Below are 18,684 nucleotides of genomic sequence, written 5' to 3'. Positions count from 1 at the left end.
GGAGCTCTGCGAGGCACCCGAAGGCGACTGTGCATCTCAGAAAGGCTGAGGTTTCTCCCGACAGGCCCCTTCCAGCTTTAGCTGTGGCTTCTCCGGGGACCAGGGGACAGAAGAGCCCCTCCTGGACATCCAGGCTGAGCTGGGGGGCAGGGCCCCCTCTGCCTTGTTGGTGCACAACAGGTGCTTTGAAGATCCCAACAGAGCCCCACATCTGGGACACCTGTTTGCCTCCCCCTGGATGGAGCCAGCCAAGCAGGTCTCGACTGTCCGATCTGGAACCCTCCCCACCCTCAGCATCCCCCGCCTGCTGCACCCAAGGTGCAGCCTTGCTTAGCCAGGAGGTCGCCGTCCACCACATCTCCCGCAGCCTCCTCTCCACGCTGTGGAGGACGCCGAGGTCACCGAGGTCCAGCCCTCATGCTGCCAAGCTGCTGAGGTCATGCACTGAGGCCCCCAGCCCTGCTGGGGCCGTGCTCTGGGCTTCCGTGTGCTCCACCGCTGCCCAGTCCTTCTGCTCCTCCTCCACCTCCTGCCCGAGCAGTGGCACTTCAGACGGGCGCGGGGCACAGCAGTCTCGGCTACCCCAAATCCATGCCCCGGGGGGCTCAGGGCCGCCAGCAGGTGGCTCCCCATTCCCCCAGAACTCAAGGTCCTTCCAATGCAGGAGACGTGGCGTAGCAACGCTGAGGCGTGGCACGGGCTCCTTGGGCGGTCAGGTCCTTCTGCCCAGCACGTGGGCCGAGCCTCACCTGGCTGGGGAGCGCTCCCCATGCTGCTTCCTGTATCTGTCTACGCTAGGTGAACACTGCACAGTTAGAGATACTCGGGTCAGTACATATACGCAGGTCGAGCTATACATATTTTGGTCACTGTTCCACATTTCACAAAGAAACCCACTAGCCTGCCTGTTCTGTTGTTTGTGCCACCCCGACGCCCGTCCGCCCGCGGTGTCGCCGGCAGGAAGTGTGAGCACCCAGCCCCGTGGGCGCCCACCTTACGTGGCCCCCCCGCACTGGCCCACGGTCAGTTTCAGCGCCCCCTGCTCGTGCAGGCTCTTGAGGGCCTTGAACTCTAGGGGCATGGTGTGGGGGCTGGTCTGGGAGGTGTAGCCGTATTTGAGGCTGTCGTAGTAGTGATACTTGACGGGGTTCTGGTTCTGGTCCAGTGGGAAGGGCCAAAAGCCGTACAGGTAGATCTGGCTGCAGAAGCGCGTGGCCAGGGTGTACATCAGGAGGCCGGTGGTGGGCCTTTTGATGTGGACTTTGTTGGTCAGCCAGTATCTGGAAGAAGCACCCAAAGGAAAACAGGTAAGTGTGCAGCATCCTTCCAAGGGAGGGGCCGCTTCCCCCGTCCGCCCCGCACTCCCTCCTGCCACTCAATGACAACAGGAGCCATGGACCCTGGCTCCTCACTTGGAGGACGACCCCCTGCTGCTGATCCGTGGCCTGGGGGCTCTGGTTGCCACAGAGCAGGCTCATCTCGGGGTACAGCTGCAGAAACAGGGCTCAGAGATGCAGCGTGGCCCAAGGCCGCTCAGTGGAAAGGGGAGGGCCAGCCCCTCGGTCGGAACCCAGGCTAACAGAGATGTCGGCTGGCTCTCTGTCAAGGGACACATAAATATATTTCCCTTTTCATTCACAGGGTTCCAACGGCAATGACACCACATGTGGGTGGCCCAGTCCCACCTCTAAGACAGCGCTGGCTTGTGCCCAGCGGCCGCCCCACATGCACAGTGTGCATGGCCACTCTGCCTTCCTCACCCCTGAGCACTCTGGACACGGCTCCTCTCTGCCCCTGTCCGCCGGAGCCCGCCCCCGAGACAGGCGCCATCTCGGACCTCGCGAGACCCCTGGAGCGGCCAGCCCCGGGAGCCTGCGTTCTGGGCTCTTTCTTTGCCGGCCACTACACCCGTGTCCACAGCTCTCCTAGAGGTCCCTGTGCTACCTCTGGGACTCTGTCAGTCAGGGAATGTGGACAAGTGGGGAGCACAGGTGTCTGGCCGTGGTGCCTGGTACCTGAAAGGCCTTGTGCAGCAGGAAGCGACCACGCCCATGCGTGGACCCACAGGCAGAGGCCAACAGCTTAGACACTTCCGTCCCGGCCACTGCCAGCCGTCCGCGTGCCCTACGGAAGTCACTTCCCTGTGGGACTCAATTCTTCACGCTGTGCAGTGACCGGGTAGTCTCCAAGATGTCCCACACGGTCCGCATTCCAAGGCAATCTGGAAGTTTCTCCAGAAGTGGGAATGCCTCCATTCCACCCTCTTCCTGTCCTCCGAGCTTCTAGTAGGATCCTCCACCTACCCAGGCTGCGTGCCTGCAAGACCAGTGCCGTGCCTGGGTGGAAAGAGGTCACTCCGCACCACTAATTCCTGACTGCTGTCTCCAGGCCAGACTCTGAGTGCATTGTGCCAGGAGTGTTGCCAAGAGCGGCAGCGACTTCGAGTTGGGTGCGAAGGGTGGGGAGGGGTTCCCTTCCTTTGCTGAACAGGTCCCCGTGCAGCCTGCACCGGCGCAGTCGACCTCAGGTCCCTGATGTTTTTTGTAGGAAGAATTAACCTCTCCCACGTGGCAGGGGGAGTGTGGCCAAGTCGCTGCGGGCCAGCGCCGTGCCATCAGCTGATGTCTGTGCCGGGGGTGCTTGGTGTTGCAAAGGTTGGGGCCCCTGGATAAGGAGCCTTCGGGTGGCCACACAGCACTTCCTCGGCCCTATAGGGCTGACCAAGCTTGGGAGGACCCAGGGGCAGCAGCCAGCCGCAGAGAGAGGCAAGGATCCCAGAGGCAGCCGGCAGCCCCAGGGGCGCTCCCTGGGGAGCCTCTCCCGCTCCCCACCCCCAGCCAGTCCTCTGCATTTCAGCCCTGGTGCAGAGGCTCCCAGCATGCACAGCTACTGGCACAAACCGCCCAGGGCTGTGAGAGAGGCCTGGGGCCGCCACACACCAGGGCGTGCCCCCCAGCAACGCCACTGTGCAGCCAGGGCTGAGAACGCTGGCCCCGACCGGCAGGTGTTCTGCCAAGGAACCCCGGAATGAGACCATTTAGAGAGAATGACGGGGCTCAAGTTAGCGCACGAGCGCTCGCGGGAAATGGGGTTTCAGCCGGTCGGGCCTGGCTCGCTCACCTCGCCCAGCGGCCTGCCGGGGGCTCTGCCCGACGGAGCCGGGACTGGGATGTGGGTGGGAAAACCAATGCCAATCGCAACACGGATGGCGGGGCCTGGGGCGTCTCAAGGGAGAGCCAGTTTTAGGGGTGGTGATTTTTTTTTTCCAAGAGTATTAGAAATCTGGATTTTCATGCAAATTCTCCAGAATTTTAAATGTCAGGGGTTAAGTTTAAAGATTCCATGCAAGGCCTTAAACGGCAACGACTCAAACAGATCCCTTCTGATCCTAAATTCTGCGAGTCTAGGGGCTGACTCCCTGCTTTCCACATCCTAGCCACGTGCGTGCAGGTTGGGCACCGTGCACACCTCTCGCCAGCGAGGTGAGGCGTGAAGACCTGGAGCCCAGGCTGACGGCTCCTGGAGGCTTCGCCGAGGCTGCTGTGGCCTCTGGCAAAGGCGCTCAGGGCGCCGGGGCCAGCAGCAGCCGTGAGGGTATAGAGCAGGGAGCAGGGAGAGAGGTCGCTGCCCACAAGCGGGCATCAGCTCCGGCCCGGCAAGGCCGTTCCTGGGGGCCTCGCCTGCTGGCCTCCAGCGGCTCCGGTGCACAGAGCACACACGGTGGCTGTCGGGGGGACGAGGCCCAGCTCCCAGTGTCCAGCTGGGTGCCTGCAGGCTGGGCTCCATCTGAAAGGCAGCCGGTTGCAGACCGCCTCCCTGGAGGACCTGGGGCATGGGCTGCACTGGCGTTTCGCTTCAAATCCTTTCCTACAGTTGGGATTTTCTTTTATGCTACCTGCACTGCTATTCTGAAACAGCATTATTGTTCCAAACACCGGTGGCCGCCACCTGTGCCTTAATACCGCAGACTCTCCTTTTCCCTCTGCTCACCTCCCAACCTGCCCCCAGCTGGGGAGGCACTGCCCAGGGATGTGCTCTCTGGGTGCTGGTGGGTGTCTGGTGGTTGTCCCTAGCCTGAGTGGGTCTCCCCTTTATCCACTGCACCCTGATCCTGCCCTGCTGACCCGGCCAGGGGCAGCCAAATCAGCTGCCGGCTCAGCACCCCTGGGGCCTAACTGGGCACCAGAGCACAGGCCTTGCCTGCATGGGGCCAGGTGCCAGCTGTGTGGTCGCAGCCTCCCCAGCGGTGACCGAATGAGAGTCATTTTCCACCCACTGTGCCGTCTCCCTCCTCGTGCATCCAGGCTCTGCTGCCTGCTGCCCTCCCGTCTGTGGCTCACCTCCCGGCCAGCGGTCAGCCAGGGCCTGGGCCGCTCTGCAGGCCACAGAGACCCTGCCCCTGCAAGAGGGGCCTGGCCCTGAGGCTGAGGCCGCTGGTTCTGCATCTCGCTCCCCTCCGCGTGCGGCTGGGGGCAGCTGCCTCCGGGAGGTGGCAGGGGTGTGGGTGTGGGCATCTGAGATTCTCCTGCGCTCACACGTTGAATGGAGAAATCTCACACCCAGCCAGCTGCTGTGGCTGAATTCTGTCCCCTGACTCATACGTTGAAGATCGGAGCCCCCACGACCTCTGCACGAGGCCTTGTTTGGGGGTGCAGTTGCCACAGAGCTGGCCAAGGTAACGGTGGGTCGGAAGAGTGGGCCGTCATCCAGCCCGGCCACTGTCACCCTACACAGGGACCCTGGGAGACAGGCGTGTTGATTGCAGCTCCCCCTCCCCACCCACGCGGCCTCGCACGTGCTAGTCCACATTCCCCAGCCTCCTTTCCTGTTTGGAGAAGAAAGCCAGCCTGGCTTTGTCTTGGCTGACATCATCTGCTAGGGCCTCATCGCTGCTTCCGGGGTGTGTGCCACAGAGGCAACAGGTGGTGCCCTGGACCTGCCCCTCCCAGCCACAGGCCCCTGTGTATGCCACTCCCCGAGGCTCAGTTTACCCCTCGGTAGAATGGGGCTAACACGGTAGAGCTGCATGACGGGAGAGGCTGCTGGGTGCCTGCCTGGCTCGCCCGCGAGGCCGCAGTGGCAGGTGCCCCTGGCCTGTTTCAGGCATCAGTGTTCAGGAAGTGGCAGCTCAGTGGCCCTCTGGGGATGTCTGCTTTTGTTCTCAAAGATGTCTTGGTCGTGAAGGGGCAGCCACGTGAATCTGCGGGGGCAAAGCCACAGCCACGGCCTGGGAGCAAACGGTACCAAGAGCCTGCCTGGGGTTTCGCTGGATGGTGCTGCGCCCCAGGGACTGTGGGTGTTTGGGGGACCCCAAGCTGCTCGGTGGGAAAGCTGCCCTGGGCTCTGTGCAGTCATGCGTCACGCCTGCTACCTGCTGTGGGCCCCTCCCCTTCTCCCAGCCCACGGAGCTCACGGCTCCCAGCCCTGACCATCCAGGGCGGGGTGGGCACAGACCTCCCCTACCTGTGCACAGTGTCAGGTCTCGTGGTCCTGCTCATGCCCCTCACTGCCTGGGGGGCTTCGTGCATGGCCTAACTGGGCGCTGAGATCCTCATTCGCACAGAAGGTCACTCAGGTGCCAGCAAGCTGGAGCTCCGTGAACTGCCCCCCAGCAGTGCCCCAGCCCCCGCAGCCTCACCCACACCTGCTGCTGTCCCTTTGTCCTCTCACAGCTGTGCTGCTGGCTGTGCAGCGCTGGCTCCTCTCCTCCTCGTCCCGCTCCTTGGCGTGCGTGTGTCTCGGTTGGGGGAGCGTCTATTCTAGTCCTTGGCTCACTTCTTTTTATTTGTTTATGTGAAAGAGCAACAGAGAGAGAGGGAAAAAGCTCTCTTTAGAGCTTCTACCCCCTGGCTCGCTCCCCAGCTGGCTGCAATAGCCAGGGCTGGGCCAGGCTGACGCCAGGAACCAGGAACTCCATCCTGCTCTCCTGCATGGAGTGGCAGGGACCCAAGCCCTTGGGCCATCTGCTGCTGCTCTCCCAGGCACATTGGCCGGGAGCTGGATCGGCAGTGGAGCAGCCGGGACTCAACCTGCACTCTGATGTGGAATGCCGGCGTCGGCAGCGGCAGCTCGACCCCTGCACCGCGTCGCCAGCCCCTCTGATTTTCTTTGGTTGCTTGTGCTTTGGGTGTCACACATGGGACCGTCACCAAATCAAAACATGAAGAGTGTACTGTTTTCTTCTAAGAGTGAGCTCCTTCTGGTTAAAATGTACACGTACAAGTGTTGAATTTGACGTCTGTTTTGTCATCATGAAAAGTAAGTTCCCATCCCTACACCCCATAACCGGGGCGGGGCTCGGTAAGAACAGATTTTACACTGGGCCACGCTGGGCCGCACTGGGCCCACCGCTCTGACGGCTGCAGGGGCCCGGCTCCAACAGGGCTACGACCGCCTCCCCTCTGCCTCTTCGTCCACAGGCCAAGTCCCATCCCATCCTCACCGGGCGGTGCGCCAGGTGGTGTGGCAGCTGCCAAGGCCACAGCAGCCACAGCTGAGTGACGCCTCCCTGGCTCTGAGGCGGGCAGGGCCCTGCGAGGCAGCGGAGAGGGCCGGGGTGGGCTGGAGGATGACGATGCACCCAAGCCGCCGAGGAGCTGGGACTGGAGCCTCTGGGGGTCCCTTCCTGCAGACGCGCCCTGATGCAGGCACAGGCACACTGCCTCTCCCAGCTCCCTCCTCGGCCTCCTCCGAGCCTCCCTCTGCACCGTGCACCGGCCTGTCCCTCCACTCCAGTGAGGCCCAGGAGGCATCCGAGACAGCAGGGAGCCCTGCTCACGGTGCACACGGCTTGGCACGGAGGCCCTGTTGGACCCGCAGCCTGCAAGGCCCAGCAGCCCGGTGGAGGGAGCGGACGCCGGCAGGCCCCCGCTCCCAGGCCCCGGCGCCCCTGTTCCCCACCCCTCTGTCGCCGAGCGCAGAGCCAGAGCCAGGCCCAGCCACCCGGGCTGCAGCCTCCCGGGAACTCTTGCAGAGCGCCGGATGCCGGCTCAGGATTAACAGCCTGTTTGTTTAAAGGGCTTATTACTGGCGCTTAACGCTATTTTGACAGATGAGCGTGAGTCAATTAGAGCTGGAAATAGCTCTGGCTGCCTTGGTCCCTGCCAGGTGCCTGCCATCCCTGTCCCCGTCCTCTCCTCGCCAAAGGGCAGCCCCTCCCTCCGATCCCCGCAGACCCCTGAGCCACCGCGGGAATTCCCTCCTTCTGGGAAGAAACGGCGTTCAGGGCTGGGGGCCGGTGTCCCTGAGATGAGGGTGGCGCAGCCGATGGGCTCTGTGATGGGGGAGGGGAGGGCAGGGCTGTCCTCCTGGACCGGGGATGGGGTCCCAGCCCACCCTGTGCCCACATGAGCCTCCCTCCGGCCACACCTGGGTCTTCCTACGGGGCAGTGGGTACCTTAGGGAACAGCGCTTCGGGGAGCAGAGATCCAGGCCTAACCAGGAGAACCCTGCTGACCGGTTATGTGGATCACGCTCCAGCTGTCCTCAGACAGGGGATCCCAGCCCTTGCCAGCTCTCCCATGTGGTGGGGAGCGGGCAGCAGCATTCCCACGGGACCCCGGGCCGACCGCCAAGCCCCACCAGCAGGGTGCGCTCTGCGGCTGGGGAAGCAGAGACGCGACACTGGTTTCTGCCGACTTCCGCTCCTCTCCAGGCGTTTCCCACGTCTGGCCTTGCCTGGCTGTCACCTCCCTCCCTGTGGTACCGACATGGGGGCTGGAGTTCAGAGAGATGTAGGGGACGCGTGTGAAGCCGGCGCATCTGTCTATCATTTTGGAACCCGCTCACCTGGGCTGGCAGACATGGCCGGGCCTGCCGCCATCTCCCCCCTCCCACGGCCTGGGCATCTGTTCCCCCCAGAGCCGCCATATGGCCTCAGCAGCACTCTCAACACAACCCTTTAGGAAGGCGCCGGCCGGCCAGAATCGGCATCCGGGATGAAACCCACCTGCTGTCCCCCTGGCTTCCCCAGGAGTGGCATCCCGGACAGCGGGGGCAGAGGAGGGATGGGCCGCGCCCCCAGCCCCCACCCCAGGGGCGCTCACCCGCGGACGGCGTGCAGCAGGCGCAGCGAGGGGTAGGCGGTGCGCACGCTGACGTGGTGCTTCAAGATGAGTGCGTTGACCCACTCCACGCGCTCCTTGCCGCCCCTGGCCATGAAGGCGGGGATCCACAGGATGCTGCCGTTGAGGCTGCGCAGGCGCTGCAGCAGCTTCTCCCGCCACGTGGCGTTCACCAGGTCCTCGAAGGCACGCTGGATGACCGACGGGTTCATGGTCACCAGGTCCGTCTTGAGCCCCACGTCCTGGGCGTACTCTTGCACGGGGGCCAGGTTGCACCTGCCGCGGACAACGCACCATGATGCTCTGGGGAATGAGGACTCCTTCCTCCGAACTCCACCTCGTCCCACAAAACCCAGGGGCACCCCTTCCTCCTGCTTCTCCCAACACAGACTCTCCCGGGCCCCAGCACACAGAGCGTCCCGGAGCTCGGGGTCTGTGTGGTGTCTGCCTGTGGGAGCTGGGATCCGGGGGGGGGGGGGGGGGGGGGATGAGGGAGCGAGCAGCCCGCAGCCCGATATGGAGAGGCTGCGGGCAGGTGGGCCTGGCCGTCCAGTGACAGCACAGGGCCCCGTGGGCCGACGCCAGCTTCTCAGCTGGGCGCTCACACCTGCTCTGGGGAACCGTGGCCGACCTGCTCACCCCCATGCTCCCCAAGACCATCCCCTCTGCTGGCTACGATGGAGAAGTAGCAGCGTCTGGCAGGGACTTAGCACTCAGCTGGGGCCCAAGAGCTCGCGGTCTCCTGTCTCAGAATGGGAGGACCAGGCGCTATCCCCACCGTGCAGGCCCCTGGAGAGGCGAGCAGGGCAAGGTCCCAAAGGGACTCGGTGCTGAGGGCGACAGGGAGCCACCGAGGGTTCTAGAGCAGGCGAGTGGTGTGGGCAGGTCTGCGCTGCAGGTGGCAGGGGTGCCAGGGCCGCCGGTAACTGGAACTCAAATGGCCCAGGCTTCTGAGAAATGAGAGCGACTCCCTGTCGCTCCCTCACCTCCCAGGTTCCGACCGGCCCAGGGCACTGGCCAGCGGGGAGGCCTGCTGACCGGTTTTGGGAGGCCAGTGGAGCTTATCTGTAAGGGCCGTGGGCTCCGCCAGCCACAGTGCCCTGGGCTCTACGTCTCCAACTCTGCCGGGTTCCCCAGGGCCCCACCCCTGCTCTGGCTCGGCCCCTCCCCTCGGCTGCACCCAGGGGCCGCGCGCTCCCCTGGAGGACAGGTGCACAGCCAAGGCTGCTCGGCGCCCACCTGATGACGAAGCTGTGCGTGTCGATCTCGGGGCCGCAGCCGCTGTTGAGCAGGACGCCCGAGTTGCCCACGATGGCGCAGGTGCGGAAGCGCTGGCTCTTGAGCGGCGAGGTGCGCGGCAGCAGCTCGTAGAGGTTGTGGGACACGTTCATGGTGCTGTCGCGGTCGAAGATGTAGTGGATGACGTCTCCGGGCTTCAGGCTCCCCTTCAGCACCGAGATGTCCTTCTCGGCGTCCAGGAACTTGAGGATCTGCTTCCTGGGGGCCAGGGGACGCGTGAGCAAAGTCCCCCTGTGGGACCCCGCTTCTCCCGTCCTCCCTCCCCCCACCCCCCCCCCACCAGGGCCGCTCAGCCCGGCCAGCAGGCGCCGAGACACGCCTTCCAGGCAGGCATGGCCAAAAATGACTGAGGCGTGACCCGGGGGGCCGCAGGGGGGTGGCTGTGCTGTGCCCTCTTCCCATGAAAGGTGACAGCCGCCCTGGGACGTAGCACCTTAGGGTTGGAGGCTGGCCCTTTGCAGAAGACCCTAGAGAGAATGGAGAGGGGCCGCCCGGAGGGTCCCGGGACTCTGTGGGGCTGGTCTCCCTTCGTGCATTCTGTGAATGTGAGAATTTGCAGGACAGCTGCCCCATCCCGCGGATGGTAACACAGAGGCCTGAGAATATCCCAGGGCGGCCCCGTCACTCGCTGTGGAGCAGGAAGCAGCCACAAGCTCTCCCCCGAGGCCAGCTGACTCCAGCTGGGTCAGGCTGGGAGGCTCCCAGGACCCTCATGCCTTCCCACCCCTGGTCTCCATGGTAACAGCTGGCATTGCCCTCCGAGCAGGGGAGAGCATCCTGCCGAATGGTTCGGATCTCACAGTGAAAACAGAGACCAGATTTTATTCATGAAGGATCAGGTAACTGGTGCCTCACATCCGGTGTGGAGACTGAGAGCCCTGTAGCTACTTCCCCAAAGCAGCTCCATGCAAAACAAGCCCCCCAAGCCCAGACATAGACACCCCCGCGAGCGAGTGAATTTCTAGTGAATTATTGAGGCCCTGCTGTCAATTATTCAGCAGCATTCCAGATGACTCGCAGAACCTTCTGGATAATTCTGGGGATGAGATGACTGGGGCGGAGGGGAGCGCTGCTCCCCCAGAGGTGGCCGTGTGTGCACTGGGTCCCCGTAAGGCCGGGGCCTGGGTCCCTTGGCAATGGCAGGAGAAGGGGCCAGTGGGTGCTGTGGTGGGCGGTGCTGGTGAGAGGATTCCAGGCACAGGGGGTGAATGGTGCCCCCCACGTGTGTCCGTCTCCCAGCTCCCAACTCCTGGGCCCCAGGGGGGTCATCCCAGTTGGAAACAGCATTGTGCAGGTTAAATCAGGGCCTCGTGATGAGATCATCCCGGGCACCTGGGATGGGCACCAAATCCGGTGACGGCGTCCTTGTGTGAGACAGGAGAGCAGGAGGAGCCGGTCGGGTGACAGAGGCAGGGGCTGGGGTGATGCAGTCACAGGAGGCCTGGAGCCATCGGTAGACACGAGACGCCGGCCTTCCTGCGCGAGGGGAGGGGGGCCGGCGGTTCCAAGCCCCAGCTGGTAGAGATTTGTCCCTGAAGCCCCCAGGGACTCCTGTGGGGCATCTCATGGCCCTGTGGCTGTGCCACTCTCCTCCCACCGCCCCAAAGGACAGGGCAGAGGCCCACCCAGGAGGCAGTAAGGGTTCTCCTGGAAGCTTTCTCGGCTACCGGGTCCCCAGATCCACAGCTCCCCCGGGAACCCGCGCCGGGCTCTTCCACACTGCCGCTGAGCCCACTGGAGGGCAGACTGTCTGCTTGGGGACTGTGACCCCTTCCCCACGCTGACGTCCTGGGACAGTCACCAAGTCTGGGCCCCTGGGCCCTGGCTACCCTGATCCCCTAACTCCAACACCAGACTTCTCACCACCTGTGGGACGTAGTGTGGTATGTCTGCTGTTCTCTTAGCCACTCTGCAAAACCCACTGCCCTTGGCCACCTCCTCCTGGTTGCTCAGGTCCCTCACAAAGGAACGGCTCTCAGCGCAGCTCTTGCACCCACCTGCTTGCATGAGGCGCTGCTGCCCAACGTGCAGGCCCCGCCACTCCTGCCCTTGCTTGTGTTTGTGTCAGCCCCACGTGTCGGGGTTCAGCCAGCACCCCGGGCCCCCAGCACGAGCCTGGCGTAGACCCAGCAGTATCTGCCGATGTGTCACAGCTAAGTGCACCAAATGCTGGAGCCGGGGCTGCTCGTCCTGCCTGCCCGAGTGTGGAAGCATCGCTGGCCAGGGCAGGACCAAGCTGCTCTCTGGCAACACAGGGCTTCTTCTGACCCAGGGGCCGGCTCCCGGCTCTCACTGCCCCATGAGAGACCCTCCTTTGTGTGTCACGGGAAGGGGGCAGGGGCAAGCCGGAGGACTGTCACAGGGAGGGGATGCCAAGGAAGAAACGCTGCCTGCCTGTGGCCTCCGCCGCCCGGGTGCTCTCTGCCGCCGGCCTGAGTGTCCCTCCCGAGCCCCGGACCCCACCCCGCGTGGCGGCAGGTGCGTGGGGCCATGGGCATTCATTTCTAACTGATGGCTCATGAGCGGCCCTGCCTCCCGGGGGGCAGACGCGGTGACAGGGGGGCCAGTGCCCGTACCTGATCCGCAGAGACAGCGTCTGATTGTGTCTCCACTTGGACGCGGCGGGCTGGATGCTGTGCGTCAAGCTCGCATTGCTCCTGTCAGCGACAGCTGGCGACGAGGAGCCATTGAGGCCGACTTCAGCCCTGGAAGCAGCAAGAGGAGCAGGGTCACAGGATCGGCCGCGCCGCCAAGCCCAGTGGGTTTGCTTTTGCACAGGCTCGCATGTAAACTCGGCATGAGCGCGATTGTAGTTATTACCCTAGACGGGAAGGCACTGCGTTTATCCTGTAGGATGCAGTCTCTCCCCCAGGTATAAACTGCGTCGCATTGTGCTTGGAGTCAGGCAGGGAACAAGAAACTCTGTCCATCCCCGCCCACCAGCACTTCCCGCCCCAGGTAGAAACGTTTCTCCTTGGAGCCAGCGCTGCGCAGCTCTGCACGGGGCGGTTCTGTTAGCAGCCGAGGCTACGGGCTTCATGGAGGGGGAGGGAGACTACGTGGACAGTGGATCCCAGCCTGCGGCCTCTCCCTCAGCCCTGTCCCGCCCCGCCATCGCTCTCGTTGACACAGGCGACGTCGCTGTGTCCCTTGTCCCCACTGGCGAGGTCCCCTGCATTCATTTCCACGTCCCTGGTGGTCCCACAGAGCAGGTGCTCAACGAGTAAGTGAACAATGTGAATTTAAGGTCCATCCTGGCGCATGCCTGGGGTGGGTGGTGGCTCTGGGGCACCCCAGGGACAGCAGGCGTCAGGGGACTCCCCCTTGGAAGCTGAGCCTTCCAATCTGTGCCAGTAGGTTTCTAAGAAAGTAGGTTATAGTGATTTCTTCAAAGGCGGCGTGCGAGCCGGGCTGCCTTCTGCTGCTGCTCACAGGCGCACGTGGGTCACATCCAGGTGCCTTTTGTCTGCGCAGACAGCAGCCTCTCCCGGGGAGAGTGACAAGCAGATTTGTGATGCCGGCTTCTGGAGCTTTGAAGAGTTCAAGGCAAGCGGCCACGTCCTCGCGTTTATCGTGCAACAGCCGGGTTTAAAACAGATGGAATCCTTCAGAGAGATCTGAGCCCGGCGCTGCCTTTGGCTTTTTGCAGGTAGACGAGACATTCACTTAAAGGCGCTCCGTCTCGTGCACTGCCTTCCCAGCCCCCTGCCTCGGTCCCCCACGTCCCCGACGCCTCTGGCTGCCACCCCCTGTCCTGGATTCACATGAGAGCAGCTCGGGAGAGGCTGGAAAACGAGGGGAGCGAGGCAGAGCCTCTCCCAGCCCATGGAGGATACGGAGACGTGTCCTCGGGAATTTCTGCCGTGCTCCTGAGAGGGGGCAGAGGGCAGAGGAATGGCTGTCCTGAGCTGTGAGATGGGGCGTGAGGCGGTCGCCTCTCCCAGCCACGTTTCTCCACCTGCAGAAGAAGGGTGTGGCCACGGCAGAGTGCAGAGCCCACTTGTCACTGTGACAGGCAGTGGGATGCCAGAGATGGAGCAGCGCCGGCACCTGTGACCCGGCTGCCTTGCCGAGTGGCTGGCTGAGGCACCCAGTGCCGGGCTGCGTGTCTGTGGCTCTCCGTGGAGTCCGTGCCTGGGCACTGGGCACATGGGTGGGGCAGGCTGTCAGTGCTTACGGTGGTCTGTCCTGGGTGTTGTTCTAGGTGCTGGGCACTGGACGGGCCAGGCTCTCAGCGCTCACGGTGGAGTCCGTGCCAGGGCACTGGGCACATGGGTGGCAAACACTCTCCCAGGGAAGGGGCACCCAGAGATGCTTCCGTGGAGGCTTCCCAAGGGTACCTGCTGAGAACCCTGACGGCATTTCCAGACTTTTCTCAGACCCAGGAGGCGGGGGCTGGCATGGCAAGTGGTAAGATTCCACTCTGTTCTGAGCAGCATCGCATACGGCACTGTGCACAGCCAGCTGTGGTCTCGAAGATGTCGCTCCTGGCTCTGCCGCTGTCTGCCTGGGGCACTGGGCAAGGTCTCTTGAGGCCACTGCTTTCTTATCGTGAACTGCAGGGGCTGGGTTAGGTCACCCGGGGCCAGGAGGATTCCTGTGCTCTGCATGGACCATGAGTGGCCTGTCAGTGAGCCAGCGTGTCCTGTCCCCGCCTCCCGCCCGCGTCTCCCTCAAGACCCCGGCCGCGCACGGCAGGCTGAGGTCGCCTGGCCTGCTGGGCCTCATTCCGGCCTCCATCGTTTGTTGCTGCTAAGGCACCCCGAGTGTCACGTCCTCTCGGCACCCCTGCCTCCACTGGGCCCACCCTGACACTGCCTCCCGGGCCCTGGCTCTTCCGCTAACCCAGCGAGAAAGCTGAGGCCATGGCGGAAGTGGCTCCCAGCCTCGCGCTGACTCCAGGGCTGCCTGGTCCCCGAAGCTGTGCTGACGTCTTCACTCCCCAGCCAGTGAGGCCGCACCTGCCTGAGCCAACAGGGGCCTGGGTTGGAGGGCAGGGTCGCTCGCTAAAGGGAGCGTCTTTCCACGGTGGAACACGGAGCGGTTTGGGGACACCAGGCCTCTCCTTCATTGCTACCACCATTGCATTTGCCAGGTACAGCACAAGCCTCACTCAAAGCTCCGAGGTGGCTAAGAGGCTGAGAACATTCTAGAAGCAGGTGTCAGGGACGAGGGGCAGCTCTTGAGTCGGCCCCCAGGGTCAGAGGCAGACGCGCTCGGCAGGTGGCAGAGGCCTGAAGCCCGTGGATGGGTGAGCACACGGCCCCCCCAACTACGCGAACCTATCGTCCCCAGACTGATCCCAACAGGATGCTCTGAGGAGGGGCCTTTGCGCCGTGTCACCGAGCCTTCATAGCTGCTCTCCCCCGGGCTTACGGGGCGAAGGTCTGATCTGCGGGGTCTCAGAAGCCTGGGGCCGGGGGTGAGCCTGGTCCATGGTCCTTGCGAAGCACGTGTGTGCCCTCTGCATCCGCTGTCCCCTGGGAAAGGCTGTCGCAAAGCCTTCTGGTCCAGCGCCGGCAGGTTTCAGAGGGCGGGCACGCTAATTAGGGCCCACAGTGCTGAGTTGACTCCTGCGTGTTTCAAGAGGTTCACGAAGTTCCGAATGCTTTGTTCTCCACCTTAGCCTCTTGGACTCGCCACCTGCCACAGCGGGGTTAGGCGGAAGTCCTGCTCCTGGTGGCCCCGGGTAGCCCAGCGTGGCCGGGTGGGCGGGCTCTTTCCCAGCATGCCCCTCTAGCCCCTCTGCCAGGTCCATCTCCGCGGCCTGCAGACCTAGGGCCGATTCACGCGATCTTCCGTCGACAGTTCCCTGCAGAAGTGGTTAGGGAAATGCAAAGCCAAAGTGAAACAAAACAGATCTGTTTGCTAAGTAAGAAGGGCAGCGCCCAGCGAGGAGAAGCAGATTAATAGCTGCCTTACAGCAAAAACAAATGAACACAAAATCTAATTTACGAACCGATTAGATTTGCCGTGGAAGCTGCTCACCGCCGATCTGATTGCGCCCCTGCCTCTGGAGCTCCTGCAAGACAAAGGAGAAGCGTTATTTATGAACTCAGCCAGGCCCTCGCCCATCGCCCGGAGACCCCACAGCCTACCTGGGAACCACAGAGGGAGGACAAGCTCTCGCCCGGAGCTCCGGCACGCGCAACTCCCACGTGGTGGGGTATCGGCCTCCCGGAGCCTGCCCGCCTCCCCTCTCAACACCGCTTCCCACTTGAGACCCCACTGCACTCCGCGGATCGCACCCCGGTGGTTAATTTCCCCTGGGGAACCCCACGGGTAACATGAGTCAGCACGACTACACCTGCCCCAGTGTGATCCGGCACCTGCTCCTGCGTGACTCAGCGCCTGCTCTACCATGACTCAGCATCTGCCTTAGCATGAGTCAGCCCCTGCCCCTGGACAGCTCTAGTCAGTTCTGTGGAATCCATTGTGCTTGCCTCACGGTTTACCCAGCTTCTCACCACCGCAGGCGGGGGCGGGTGAATACAGGCGCACCTGCTGCCCCCCTCTGAGCCCCCTGTGTGTCAAGGACAAAGCACCGACAGCGTCCCCGCTGGCTCACAGGGTGGTGGTCTGGGCGGGCCCTTCATACTTCTCTGGTTTCCAAGACCGACTCAGGGTTTCAGCCAAGGCAAGAGAAATCACCGGGCAGCTGGGTGTCGGGGGGGGCCCTGCGCTGAAGCGGGAACTCTGGGGAAGCCAAGTCTGCCCAGCCCACTCTGGTTTCAGGTGTGACTTTTTCCATCTCCCTTTTTTTAGGATTAGCGGATTTGTGAATACAAAGCGTGTGTGTGTTTATATGCACACGTGTTGTTTCCCGATAGGCTACAGCGTGTTCTCAAACCCACTCGGGAACAGGTGCTCCTCTCCGCTTCCACAGCCGTCGACTGGGCCAGAGGAAGGGCGTCGCCCACCGTCTCCCCTGCTGTCCCCTGGGCCTCACTTCGACCCCCCAGTCTGGTTCAGAATGGCACACAGCACCGAAGCTCTTTCCGTTTCACTTTAACACCCCGTGTTTGTTTGCTCTATGCCTCCCCTCAGCTCCCCCGCTCCGGGTCTGGCCAGCCCCAGCCCTGAGACCCTGGTGCACTGGGCTCGGGCCTCAGGGGCTGCTGTGGGTGCGCCTGGCTGTGACTCCAGCCCTCCTGGAGGGCGAGGCGGAGCCAGCAGCCAGCAGTGCAGTCCCAGCCCGCGGCAGGGTTGATGTTCGGGAGGCGCCATTTAGCCCAGTGGTCAGGATATCACATTCCACCTCTCAGTACGTGGGCTGGAGTCCAGGCTCCGGCTCCATCCAGCTTCCTGCCAACGCAGACCTTGGTGACGGGGGGGGGGGGGTGGGGAGGGTGGCAGCGATGGCTCAAGGACCTGGGTCCCGGCCACCTATGTGGGAGACCTGGATGGAGTTCCTGGCCCCCAGCCTCAGCCCCTCGTCCCAGCTCCGGCAGCTGTGGGCATCAGACAGGAGCTCTCTCTGCCTGTCTGCCCGTTTCTCTGCCTCTCAGATAAAAAGCGTTGGTATATGATTAAAAATCACTACCAGGGAGTATTTAGCCGCTGGCTTGGAGTGGGCAGCAGTGGAGGCGAGCTGGGGGTGGGGGTGGGGTCCCAGGCAGCCCCGGAAGTGGCCAACACATTCACAGGCCACCGTGCACCAGGCTGCAGCCTTGCCATGGCCCTGTCACGGGCTTTGCCACTTCTGCCACCCCACACGCCATTCCCCGCTTGCATTTAAAAACTGCCCAAAACGACCCTCATCCTAGGCCACATCGCGTGCGGACGGCATGGCCATCGACACACAACCGCCCGTCAGCGGCATCTCAAGCCAGGCGTGTTCGTGAGGAGGGCCGAGGGGTGCAGGGACAGGCGCCGTAGATTCAGAAATTGCACAATAAACGCACACAGATTTGACTTCCTGAAATCTAAAACTGCCGATTCACAAACAAACCTCGGAAACCCAGCTCGGGGCCTTTCCTGAAATCCGAGAGGGTCTGATTGAGGCCAGCATCCGAGTGGACATTGTCTCACTCGATCCACGCGGCTCCTCTGCCTGTGGCTGTGGCAAAGCCAGACCCGCCCAGTGCCTGGCTTCAGGGAGTGCAGCTCAGGGCACCGAGAGACGGAGCCCTTGTCCCAGACTGAGACCGGCCCAGCGGCTGAGGAAGGCACAGCTGAGCGGTTCTATTCTCAGGTTCACCCTTGCGTGGGTGGGTAATGAGCCTTTCGCCCTGCCCTTTGCTGGTCACCAGGCACGGAACCCCGCCGTGGAGTTGCTGGCGGCTGGTGGGTTTATGGTCCAAGACATGGCAGGGGCCACAGCACCGACAGCGTCTTATGGGGACTCGGGCCTCTGTGGGCATGGGAGTCCCCCAGATCCTGGGGTGATGACGCTGCGTCTGCCCTGACAGCGGGCGGCACCCACGGGCACTGGGATGTGGTCAGTCAGCCCCAAAACCCCTCATCTGCTCGGTGACAATGTCCGTGGTCTGTGTGTTAGCTGTGCCCGTGGTTACTGTGCTGTGCCGTGCCTCTCCACGCTCGCTGAACATCGTACTGTTTGACCCCATGCCGGAGGGGACCAAGCGCCCTCCGACGTCCCACTACGGGTCTTTGTCCTTCCTCCTCCGGTCAGGGCCTGCGGGCCACAGTGTCCGTGCTTTCCCTAGCACAGTGCTTCCCCGGTGGGCTGGGCTGTGCTGGCGCCTGGGCCCAGCGGGAGGGCTGGGGGTGGCCTCGCCTCCGGCCATGCCGCACCCCGGTAGCAGCCCCCTCGCAGAAATGTCTGCAGACACGGTCCAGTGTCCCCTGGGCCGGGCACAGAGCTGCCTTCCTCTGAGACTCTGATCCCTCTCCCCAGCCGTCCCATGGGCGTCCCCTTCCCACGCCAGCCCCCGGACCCGCGTCTGTCCCTTCTCCCGGGGCCCCTCTGCCTCTGCTGCTTACTGCTTGCCTGCGTGCCCGCGGTCTCCTCTCTCACGGGGAGGCCGAGGCCCAGGTCGGGGGCCGCGTCCCAGCCCCAGGTCCCCTGATGTGCAGTGACACAGTCACCTGCACCTGCCGTGCCAGCAGGGACCGGCTGGCCCTGGAGTGCGGCCTCTCCTGGGACTGGAAATTCCGGAGCCTGTAAAGGAGTAGCCCACGGCCCCTCCCACCCAGGACCAAGAGCCCCTGTGCTGTGCCCCCCGGGGCGGGCATCTGACAACTGGGGACGGCTCCTTGCCGCTGAGGCCTCAGATGTCATCTACGCTGGCCAGTCCCAAGCCACTGACCACTCCCTCCTGTGGGCATCGCAACAGGGCCTCCTGGGCCAGTGTCCCCT

At 63.5% G+C, this 18,684-nt stretch overlaps 1 protein-coding gene across 2 annotated transcripts in view; it reads right to left on the bottom strand.

Annotated features, from left to right (window-relative positions):
* Window positions 1–994: 994 nt before the first annotated feature.
* ST8SIA2 (ST8 alpha-N-acetyl-neuraminide alpha-2,8-sialyltransferase 2) overlaps window positions 995–18,684 on the bottom strand; it is a 39,150-nt gene continuing 21,460 nt past the window's right edge. Inside the window, exons 2-6 of one of the 2 annotated variants that reach the window (XM_062204537.1) lie at window positions 15,322–15,384; window positions 11,939–12,067; window positions 9,303–9,560; window positions 8,046–8,339; window positions 995–1,280 (exon numbers count right to left, since the gene is read on the bottom strand). In XM_062204537.1, the coding sequence (XP_062060521.1) occupies window positions 995–1,280; window positions 8,046–8,339; window positions 9,303–9,560; window positions 11,939–12,067; window positions 15,322–15,384 (1,030 nt within the window). The remainder of the gene's footprint in view (window positions 1,281–8,045; window positions 8,340–9,302; window positions 9,561–11,938; window positions 12,068–15,321; window positions 15,385–18,684) is intronic. The other variant, XM_062204538.1, reaches the window with a different exon arrangement.

Source organism: Lepus europaeus, chromosome 11 (genome assembly GCF_033115175.1).
Source record: "Lepus europaeus isolate LE1 chromosome 11, mLepTim1.pri, whole genome shotgun sequence".
NCBI lineage: Eukaryota > Metazoa > Chordata > Mammalia > Lagomorpha > Leporidae > Lepus > Lepus europaeus.
Note: the sequence above shows the minus strand (reverse complement) of the source record. Positions and strands in the feature narration are given on the sequence as shown.